General features: G+C 44.7%; 1 protein-coding gene across 4 annotated transcripts in view; it reads left to right on the top strand.

Annotated features, from left to right (window-relative positions):
- Positions 1-10334, top strand: part of CLCN4 (chloride voltage-gated channel 4) — a 71552-nt gene extending 61218 nt beyond the window's left edge. For 3 of the 4 annotated variants that reach the window (XM_063083142.1, XM_063083144.1, XM_063083145.1), the window contains 2 exons: positions 156-372; positions 10212-10334. In XM_063083142.1, coding sequence (XP_062939212.1) covers positions 156-372; positions 10212-10302 — 308 coding nt within the window. In that variant the 3' untranslated portion in view covers positions 10303-10334. Of the gene's footprint in view, positions 1-155; positions 377-10211 lie in introns of those variants that run through there. The other variant, XM_063083143.1, reaches the window with a different exon arrangement.
- Positions 10335-11675: the final 1341 nt, after the last annotated feature.

The raw sequence follows: 11675 nt of genomic DNA on the forward strand, positions 1-11675 counted from the left end.
ATGTTTGGCTGCAGCCCCTCATTAAAAATGTGTAGTTTGTCCTCTAAACCCCTTTTCTGTGGGATTCGAGGATGCTGTGTGGGGCAATGGGGTGGGGGGAGTTGCTCGGCCAGGATTTTTGTGTGGCTTATTGTTCCTGCTTGTCCCCGTTCTAGAGAATGCCAGACAGAGGCAGGAGGGCATCGTGAGCAATTCCATCATGTACTTCACAGAGGAGCCCCCTGAGTTGCCGGCCAACAGCCCGCACCCCCTGAAGCTGCGGCGCATCCTCAACCTCAGCCCTTTCACGGTCACGGACCACACCCCCATGGAGACGGTGGTAGACATCTTCCGGAAACTGGGGCTCCGGCAGTGCCTGGTGACACGGAGTGGGTGAGTGGCGGGACAAGTGTGGACAGAATGTGTACTGTGGCCGGACTCGGGAGAAAAAGATGCATCGTCAGCCCTTAGGGAACTCACGGTCTGCTGGGATGGACCAGTGCTTGCTAGGTGATGTCAGGGGGTCGTGGTGAGTGTATTGAGAAGGAAATGTACAAGGAGCTTTGGGACCTGGAGCCGGGATGGCCAGTGCAGCCCAGGAAGGCGGGAGACGCTTGCAGGCTGCACTCCTGTCTGGGCTGAGTCTGAGGGTGGAGTCAAAAAGGGGAGGAGCCAGAGGAGAGGGGCTTGGTGCTGCTTTTCTATCACCTGGATGGTACTTGGCTCAGGGAGAAAGTATGGCCAATTCTGTCCTAACGCAACATAGGCGTTCCTCAAAATCACAGCGCTCTGCAAAAATGAGCAGTGAAAACCACAGGACTTATGGGGAAAATGGGGTTAGGCGCAAAACACTGAAAAACTTCATCAGTGACACGTTTAAAGAAGTGATGGAAACATAATACAAACGGTAGTGCCATTTTATACAGTTAAATGGTCAAGAAATACATGAATATGCCAACAAACATGTCACTTCTTGAGAAGACCTGAAGGTGGCCGTGGTGTGGGCGTCAGAAGGGCTGCAGCCTGTGTCACTGTGAAGGGGTGGCAGAAGAGCTCTCTGAAATCGGAGGGGAGGGTGTCCCAGCAGGTGTGGACCCATCAGCTGGAGTAGCTCATAGATGTTTGAGGGGTGCGTGTGTGTGCATTTGCATATTCCAGTGCCTCTGGGTTCAGCTAGGTGCAGTTTTCTGCATTCACCTGGAGTTTCTTGTGGATAAAATCTTGCATAAGTGAGGTGGTATTCATATTATGCTCCGATTGTTCCTTAATATATCACTGTTTGAAACAACTTCAGGTATTCCAAACATCGTCAGAGAATTGAGAGGTTTGGCAACCCCATGGCATTGTCTCTGCTGCCATATTACTTTTGCTTTGTGTCATCACAAACCAGTAAACCAGTGACACAAAGATCAAGGGTCCATGACAGTGCCAGAGGTGCAGTTCCCTGAAGGTCATTCTTTGGGCTGTGAGTTGTGCCCCAGGTTCCATGACTCAGAAGCTTGGGTAGAGGAGGGAACTTGCTCAGTCAGGGTGGGCTGGAACCTAGGCTGATCTGTCCATTTTATTCCTTTATATGCTGGGGTAGGAGGTGGAGGATGGGTTGTGGAGACATTGGTACCTGATGTAGTTTAGGCCTTCACAGAATCCATTTGGGGTGTCACAACTGGAGGCCAGGGCTGATGCTTAACATCCTGCAATGTACAGGACAGCCCCACAACAAAACATTTGGCCCAAAATGTCACTGGTCCTGCAGTCGAGTGACCCTGGACTGGATGACCATATATAGCCAGATCAGCAATTCTGTTCATTTGTCTTTCCTCCTGCTGTCCTGCTAACAGGGACACAGTCTGTGCAAAGGGTTAGATTTGCACATATACTCAGAGAACTCAGCCAGCAGGATGAGCGTCCTCCTTAGGTCTGACTGCAGCCAGAGGTGTGTCTTGCACATGGGAGGTGCAGTCAGCAGGGAACAAATCAATGAATCCTGTGTTTGAGGATAGAGATCATTTCTGCTGGTGAATCTTAAAGGAGCTCAGTGGCTTCTCAAACTTGAGTGTGCATCAGAGTGCCCCAGAGGGTTAAACCTCCAGGTTAAAACCCACCACAGAGCTACTGATTCCTGAGGGCTGGGGCGAGGCCTGAGAATGTACGTTTCTAACAAGCTCCCAGTGAAGCTCCTGCTGCTGCTCTGGGGACCCCACTTTTTGAACCCCTGAAGTCAGCTTATGCACTTGAGTTTCCAGCGCTTGGCACAAATACCACTGTGATCACCCGTGTCATTTCAAGTATATAACAGTTTCTCCTTTCCTTTAAAACAATAATCCAATGTCGTTTATCATCAGAGTTTCCAGTCCAGGCAGGAAATTCTGCCCTTAACGCCCGCTCACACCTCATGGAGCCCCATGAGATTTTCCTGTGAAGATCTGGGTGCCAAAATTGGCTCTGAATGTTCTGCGAGAAAACAAAATCGCACTCTCTCTCGCTCTACATGTTTTAAACAAACACAGATGCTGATACGTTGGTGCTGGCAAGGGATCCTTGTTTGCGGGGCGTTTCATCTCCTTGGGCTTGCAGCCTGGGCAGGCGTCTCAAGCCGGCTCGTGTTTCTGGTGCGCGCCCCTGCCATGTGCCTGACTGGCTTGAGACAGCGGGAGCCGAGCCCGTCCTGCCCACCTGGATCATCTGCAGGATTCCTCAGGGCCTGGGGCCCAAGGTAACCTTGAAACCAGACCAGGAACTGTAGAAGTCTTTGTCCCCAGGATGCCAGAGTCTAGGAAGCCTCTGTTGGCTAAGAGTGAGATTTTTCCCTAGGAAGGTTCTAGAAAAGAAAAGTGAGTAGGGGAGATGGTGTCAGATTTCCTCCAAGGCCTGCTAGGTGGTTCACAGGGACCTGGCCGAGGCAGCTTTCTCAGAAGAGCCCAGCTGCTCGAATCTGAGTTATGTTCTTGGTCATAGATCCGGCCATTTATAATTCACTAGATTCGCTCAAACTGCTACCCAAAGGGGCTGGAAGTTCAAAACCTTGATTTAAATCAAATAGGACATTTCGTGCCACTAATGAAGCCTGCTGGATTTGATGTCGTCTCCTTCTGGGCTGATGTTCAGCTTTCTTTCAGTGTGTGCGTGAACTCAAGGCAGCTCCTGAACTATTTCCCCAGCGCCATTGGAACCAACTTAACTTTTACAGTCACGGGCTCTTAAGAGGAGGTTTCCAGAACTGCAAGTGCCTGATCTTTTGATACTGTCTCCTGGGTGAAGATAAGGAAACAAAAACCAGGCTTTATAGATATGGGAGGGGTGTGTGTGTGTGTGTGTGTGTGTGTGTGTGTGTGTGTGTGTGTGTGTGTGTGTGTGTGTGTGTGTGTGTGTGTGTGTGTGTGTGTGTGTGTGTGTGTGTGTGTGTGTGTGTGTGTGTGTGTGTGTGTGTGTGTGTGTGTGTGTGTGTGTGTGTTATAGTGGAGTTCTCATCACTTTGCAAACACTAACAAGTCACATTTTTTTCAATGCAACATTGGTTTAATCAACATCTTACTGAGCATCTATGAGTATTTTGGCTGAGAACTGAAGAAAGCTCAAAAAGTGTTTTAAAAAAAAAAGCCGAGGAGCTTGTCATGCACTAAGGAACATGGACGTAATCCAGTTTAAGTGCTGTTACTCAAGGCAGGTGTTCTAGAGGGGAACGTCCTGAACTAGGCTTTCCGGTAGAAAATAAATGTCAGAGGATGACAGCTGGTTAAGTTGAGGGACTGTTGCTAGTGGGCGATCATCAGCAGCAGAGCCCTTGCCCACTGCATGAGAGCCCCTTTAGGTGTCCCGCCCGGGTGGACGGAACTGCTCACACCTGCTCTCATCTTCCTTCTGATCAGGGCTTTCCTCGTGGGCTATTACAGGTAAACGCTGCCGGCCTTACAACTATTCCTTATTCATTATGAAAGGACAGTTGGAATCCCAACACTTACAAATGCTCATTTAAAAAAAACTTCCATCTCCTGTTCATTTGCCCTGTTTTACAATGAAACTTTCTGAGGGAGAGGTCAGTGAGAGAATTCCTCACCTGCCCTTCGCTCCTAGCTGAGGATTCTTGGCATCTGAGTGGTGGGTGGGACTTTGCATCACATATGCCTTTATTTATCTATCTGGCTGTCTATTTATTTAATAGTTTTATCAGAACAACTCACATACTGTACAATTCACACCCTTAAAATGTACAACTCAGTGATTTTTAGTAGAAAATGAATTGTGCATCCATCTCAACAATTTTAGAACATTTTATTATCCCAAAAAGAAACCCCACACCCCTTAGCTATCACCTCTTATACCACAGCCCTAAGGCGATCACTAATCTACCTTCTGTCTCTGGGGATTTGCCTATTTTGGACATTTTATATAAATGGAATCATACAATATGTGGCCTTTTGTGACTGGTTTCCTTCACTTAGCACAATGTTTTCAAGGTTCATCCATGTTGTAGCAAGTGTCAGTACTTTGTTTGTTTTTCTGGCTAAACAATACTCCGTTGTATGGATAGACCACATTTTGTTGATCATTTCATTAGCTGATGGACATTTGCCTTCTCTTTATTTTTCAAATGAAGATATGGGACCTTAAGAGTTAAAACACTTTGCTCAAGCTTGAAGGGAATCGGTTGCACAGCCAGTCCTACCTGGGCTGCTTCCAGGTATCCTATTTCCCGAGGCACCGTGAGCTACCAGGCACTGGGGCAAAGCTGTGCAGAGACGGTGCCATCAAGGGCCTTTGGTAGAGGACCCTGCCAGCTGACCCTGACCCCAGAGGACATCAATGCCCTTCATCAGCAGCCTTGGGGGTCAACATCAATGGGGAGTGGACCTGGGGGCAGTTGGAAATATGCAGCAGCACCTTCAATATTCAAGATAATTGGAATATTGGAATATCTGGTCAATAAAATACTGAGCATGTGGGGCCAGGTAGTGGGATTTCCATGTTCCAGGCTGACGGTGCATTATACATTCACCTACAGAGGTCCACTCTTGCTTGAAAACTCCCAGCCAGGAGTGATATTGGAAGTATTTTAGAGCTGCTGCCAGATACTAACCCTTTAGTTATGAATTGTGGGGAGATAAGTGGGGTTCTAGAAGTAACACAGGGGCAGCAGGGACATTTCAGGGTGTCCAGCTCAGCAGCTATAAACCAACTGGTCTAGAAATATTTACTACTTTTCCATCTGGGCAGTGGCTCTCCAGCAGGGGCATTTTTGCCTCCCATCCTCAGACATTTGACATTTGGCAAGGCCTAGAGACATTTTTGATTGTCACAATGAGGGGGGGATAGGGGTGGTGGTGGGAGTGGTGCTTCTGGCATCTAGTGGGTAGAGGCCTGGGATGCAGCTGTATGTTCTACAGTGCATAAAACAGGTCCCCCACAACAAAGAATTATCCAGCCTTAAATGTCACTAGTGCCAACAAGGAGAAACCCTGAGTAAAGCCTTCGTGGGGCATGGAGGAGTAGAGGGAGACCTGGAGACCCAGACTGGGACTCATATGGCTGCTACTGCACAGGAGGGGGACTCACTGAGGACTCCTTCCTGCCCTTATATAGTGGCCCCTCCCAGTGACAAAGCCACCTCTCCTTGTTATCCCTTGAAATTAATTAGAATCATCAGAGCTAGAAGGAAATTGATCTGACCCCAGGAGGAAACCTCCTTTTCTTACCTGGGCCACCAAGCCTCTGACATGGATAAGACAGGGGCTCACTGAAGCTTCTGTGACTGTAGAAGCAGGGTGATTTGGCAAAGCAGTGGGTAATAGTGCCCTTGAGGAAATGTTTACCTTTAATCAAGTGAATGCAATGGGCCTTTGTTATGGCAGTTGAACCCCAAGCTCCTAAGACAAATCAGGATGGAAAGAAGGGGTTCCAGGAGCTGTCAGCTGGACTCACTACCGTTCCTGTGTGGGGAGCCCTTGTTGGGTTCTGATCCCATCAGCCAGGGTGATACTTACACATGGCTTTTCCCGGAGAACCCAGCATCGTGTGCAAGGAAGAGAGAGGATGTTTGTTTCCTTTAGGTGTCTTGTTTCAAGATTGAACCAGCACAAGCCAGGTGCACCTACATCAGTTCCATACACCTTGTTATCAATTTTAGAATTCCACATGGTGTAGGAAGGAAAGCATTCAGAGGGGATTACTTTACTACAACTGTTCAGTGGAGAGGAAGTTGAAGGATTGTTATGGACTGAAACATGGCCCCATCCAAATTTCCGTGCTGAAGCCCTAACCCCCAATGTGACTGTATTTGGAGACAGGGCCTTTAAGGAGGTAATTAAGGTTAAATGAGGTCAGAAGGGTGGGGCCCTCATCCTATAGAACTGGTGTCCTTATAAGAAGAGGAAGAGACACCAGGGGTGTAAACTCACAGAGGAAAGGCCATGTGAGCACTCAGGGAGAAGGCGGCCATCTGCAAACCAAGGAGATGTCTCAGGAGAAACCAGCCCTGCCCACACACTGATCTTGGACTTCCAGCCTCCAGAACTGTGAGAAGTAAATAGCTGTTGTTTAAGCCCCCCAGTCTGTGGTATTTTGTTAAGGCAGCCCAAGCTGACTAATACAAGGACTTGGCGGGTTTAGAAGAGCAGCATCTTGTTTTATGGGGCATCTTTAATTTTACTGCACTTTGATAAGTTTCCCAGAAGTATTTAAAGTAGTACACAAACATGGTGAAAGTCGAGTGGTCCTAAACAGCTTGAGTGAACAACAGTTCCAGCTGTATCCCTCGTCACCACCCCGCCTCTCCTTTCAGGCAACCACTTTTCCCCCCAAGGTTCTGTTTTTGTTTGTTTGCTTGTTTCTTTTAATTAATAGACTATTTTTAGAGAAGTTTTAGGTTTACAGAAAAATTGAGCAAAAAGTACAGAGTTGCCATATACCCCCTACTCGTCCCTCCCGTTTTCCCTATTGTTAACATCTTGCATTAGTGTGTTCTATTTCTTGATGGAGCAATACTGATACATGCTTATGAACTGAAGTCCATAGTTTACATTAGGGTACACTCTCTGTATTGTACATTTCTATGGATTTTGACAAATGCATAATGTCATGTATCCACCATGATAGTGTCATATGGAATAGGTTCACTGCCCCGTATGCATCTCTCTCGCTCTCCTCCCGCCTCCTGGAAACCAAAGATCTTTTTACTGTCTCCATAGTTTTGCCTTTTCCAGAGTGTCACATACTTGGAATCAGACAGTATGTAGCTTTTTCACACTGGCTTCTTTCATTTAGCCGTAGGCATTTAAGGTTCTTCTGTGTCTTTTTGTGACTTGAGAGCTCGTTTCTTTTTATTGCTGAGTAGTATTCCATTGTATGGATGTACCACGGTTTATTCATTCACCTATTGAAAGACATGTTGCTTGCTTCCAAGTTTTGGCAATTAGGAATGAAGCATGAAGCATACATCCTCTAAAGATAAGGGTATTCTTTTACAAAATCATCAAACTGTAATTACACAAAATTAACAATAATTCAATATATCATTCAATATCCAGTCCATATTCAAATTTCAATCCAGAATCCCATCAAGGTTCACATATTGTATTTGGTTGTGTTGCCTCTTTGGTCTTTTGTCTAGAACAGTTCCCTGCCTTGTTTGTTTGTTTGTTTGTTTTTTATGGCATGGATTTTCTTTGACAAGTCCAGACCAGTAGTCTCACATTTTAGATTTACCTGATTCCTTCTTCATGATTCAGTTTGGTTTCAGTAGTGTTTGGCAGCATTCCAACACAGGTGATGCTGTAACATCACCTTTTCTGACTTGGTTGATGTTAAGCTCATCACCTGGATGAAGTGGTGATGATCAGAGTCTTCTGTTGTAAAGGGACATTGTGATCCTTGCACATAATCAGTATAATAGTACTTGAGACCATGTGAATTTTCTGTTTTCAAGCAACATTTACCCAGTGGTTTTGCTATCCATTGATAATTATTGACTAAACTAATTATTACATTGGGGCTTGCAAAATGCTGACCATCTAACTCTATCCTGCTTTCTAGATTTATCAAGTGTTCCTCTCCAGTTTTTTGGTTGTTTATTTTCATCACTATAGAGTCATGACATTTTCTTTCCGTGTTTTTGTAATCCATGTCATCATTATTATTTTTGTTTAGAATGCTTTTAAAGGCCCCTTTGCTATTTTTCTCTTTCCTGAAGATGTTCCTGTGAGATGGAGGGAAAGGGGCATATTTGCTGTCTCCCTGGGTGTGATAGATGGGGAAACTAACGCAAGAAATAACTCACTTTTTTCAAGGATGTTTAAGGTGCAGTGTGGTCAGAGATAAAGTAGTTAGAATTCTGGTCTGATAGTTTCACTGATCAGTGTCCATTTCACCAGATGTAACTGATTTGAATACCTGCATGCCCTCTTCTTATTCACTATCTATTAGTAAGAGATGTGTTTGGCTAATTTGGCTTTAATTAAATAAACAGCAGTGTATTACAGTGGTGTTTTCTGATTGTTGTTGTTTTTGGTATGGCATCATTTTACATAAACACAGAGTAGAAACCTGTTATTTTAATAGCTATACATTATTCCTGTGTGAGACTGCCATAGTTTTCTTCCCATTTCCCTCTTCTTGGGTAAGATCGAGATATAGTGATCAGTATTTTGTAAACTTATTTGGCAATGGAACTTTTTTCGCAAAGAAGTCGTGCATGTCCCCTTCTTTCAAACCTTCCGTTTTACCCAGAGGGCCTGATTTATTCCCACAGGTGGTCATTTAAGTATTCAATAAAATGATGAAGTGAGGGTTTCTGTGAACAGTTGTGCAGATGTTCACTGCACAATCCAAGGGGCAATCTTTTAGTCCGTTTCTGTTGCTTATGACAGAAATACCCGAGACTGGATAATTTATAAAAGAAACAATATTTATTGCTTACCATTTGGGAGGCTGGGAAGTCCAAAGTCCAGGGAACACATCTGGTGAGGACCTTGTTCTTGGTGGTGACTCTACTGCAAAGCAAGATATGACATGGTGGATATGGCAGGAGTAAGAGAGAGACTAAGCTCCTCACTGGCTCTCCTTTTAAAGCCGTCAGGACCATGCCGATGATCATCCTTAAACGATCAACAGATTAATCCATTCACTAGGGCATGGTCCTCACAATCTAATCACCTCCCAAAGGTCCCATCTTTCAATGACCATAATAGGACTTCCTACCCTCTTAACACTGTCACAGTGAGGATTAAGTTTCTAATACATGGGACTTTGTGGGACACAATTCAATCCATAGGAAGCACTGTTTACACTGTAGTATTTGTGAACAGTGTTTCTTGGAGTTATGTAATGTACAGTCTAGGAGGTCCTATACAAAGAACCTTGATAAGTGGCATTGATTTTTGCTTTTTGGGTTTTTTTTGGCAGCTCGCCAGTATGGGAATCCAAACCCTTGACTGACCTTGCTGTTATTATATATATATATTTTTTTGGATGTTAACTTTTTTTTTTTGGTTGCTGGCCAGTATGGGGATCTGAACCCTTGACCTTGGACATTGTTTTCATAAGTTGAAAACAATGGAATTTTGAAAGGGGAGGCAATTTAATCTACAGATATGGTCAGAGATGAATGTCAAACTTTACCCCTCCAGTAAGATAGAATCGAAAATAGAATCAATTTTTATCTTATACTTAAAATTCTTTATACTTAAAATACCTTATACTTGAAATTTCTGTGGTGTGATTGAGTTTCTGACAATGGTTTTTGTAAGCCCTTTTTTAATTGATTATAGTCTTGAAATTTAAGAGAGTATTTTAGTCATTGTAGGTTTGCTGCCATAATAAACAAGCTTGCAATCTCAGTGGCTTAAAATAATAAAGGTTTATTTTTCATACACATCTCATCCACTGTGGGATACAGCGGGCGTGGGCTGTAGACCACACAGTCATTCAGGGATCCAGGTCTTTGAATCTGGTGGCTCCCATGTCAGTCTTCTGTTACTCAGAGTCCTTCACTAGCTCCTCTGCCTCTGACTGCCAGATGAGGAGAGAGAATGGGGAAATGTGCAGAGACCTGGGAGTGGTGTCTGTCATCTAAAGCAACAGGCCATCGGCCAGAGCTCACTGCATTGGGCTGCCCAACTGCAAACGAGGCTCGGAAACATTGTCTATCCCTGCGCCCAGGTGGAAAGGCACTGGGGTTTAGGGACAGGGTTGAGTCAATATTGCAAGGCTGACCTTTTTTCTCTATTTTGTTTCTTCTGCAGAAGACTTCTGGGCATCATCACAAAAAAGGACGTGCTGAGACATATGGCCCAGATGGCAAACCAGGACCCTGAATCCATCATGTTTAATTAGCAACAAGGTGGCAATTATTTTGAGAAAAACAGTGACTGTATTATTTTAAAAGAAATAAATAAATGATACATTATTATCCCAGGGAAAGATCGTGCATGCACTGGGGGCAGCTGAAACAAAAGCTTTATTTGAAAGGAGGGCAAGAAGGATGAATCCTTTTTTAAAAACAAAACATCAGTGAGTAGGTATTTTATAGCTTTAACCCTGTATGCATTTCAAGCTGTGTTTCTTAATGAGTTTACTAACTGCTGTGGGGGCATGTGGGTGGGTGTAACTGATGTGGTTTGTAAAAGGACATGGAACACCAATGCCAAACCGAGAAACGTTCACCCCTTCTGCTCGAGGCTGATGTTTGTCACTTAGGAAAGCACATGAAACTTTGAGTCCAAAAGGCAAAGGGGTGTTGGCAAGTCAGTGTCCTTGCTTATTGGTTCCCGAAGTTTTTTCTGCTGTGTTACTGCATCATACTAAAGACATTTGCACTTACTTTGTTGGAAAAGAAAAAGAAACTAAATTTGAACCCAGTGAAAACTGGGAGTATGCCAGTGGTCCACTTACAACCAGCCCATCTCTTGCTCCTAGTTTTAGACTGTTATTTTGCTTATCAATCAGTTTCTGAACCAAAATCAGGGCACCCACCATGATGAGTGTGAAGAAATCATTTCTCCACGCAAGACTAGCACCATGGGTGTTTTAGTGCATTTTGTGTTGCTATAACAGAATACCTGAAACTGGGTAATTTATAAAGGAAAGAGGTTTATTTGGCTTACAGTGCTGGGACAGCTGCATCTGGCATGAGCCTCAGGCTGCTTCTGCTCCTGGTGGAAAAGTGGCAGGCAGCCGGCAGGTACATGGAGATCACATGGAGACAGGAAGCAAGAGAGGGAAAGAGGAGGTGCCGGGGTCTTTTCAAACAATGAGCTCTTGCAGGAACCAGTAGAGCGAGAATTCACTCATTAATCTTTCCTCCCCCAGGGAGAGCGGTAATCCATTCATGAAGAATACGCCCCCATGACTCAATCAGTTTCCAACACTGTCACATGAGTTTTGGAGGGGACAACATATCCAAACTCCATCGTTCCACCCCTGGCCGCCCAAAACTCATGTCACTCTCACATAAAAAATACAATCATTCTGTCCCAACAGTCCCAAAAGTCTTAGCATGCTCCAGCACCAACTTAAAAGTCCAAAGTCCAAAGTCTCATCTGAGACCAAAAGCAAAAGTCCTTCCAGCTGTGAACCTGAAAAACAAAACCAAATTTATCTACTGCCAAGATACAAGGGTAGAACAGACATTGGGTATACATTTCCATTACAAAAGGGAGGAATAGGCCAAAAGAAAGGAGAAACAGGCCCCAAACAAGTCTGAAACC

This window comes from Cynocephalus volans, chromosome X (genome assembly GCF_027409185.1).
Source record: "Cynocephalus volans isolate mCynVol1 chromosome X, mCynVol1.pri, whole genome shotgun sequence".
Lineage (NCBI taxonomy): Eukaryota > Metazoa > Chordata > Mammalia > Dermoptera > Cynocephalidae > Cynocephalus > Cynocephalus volans.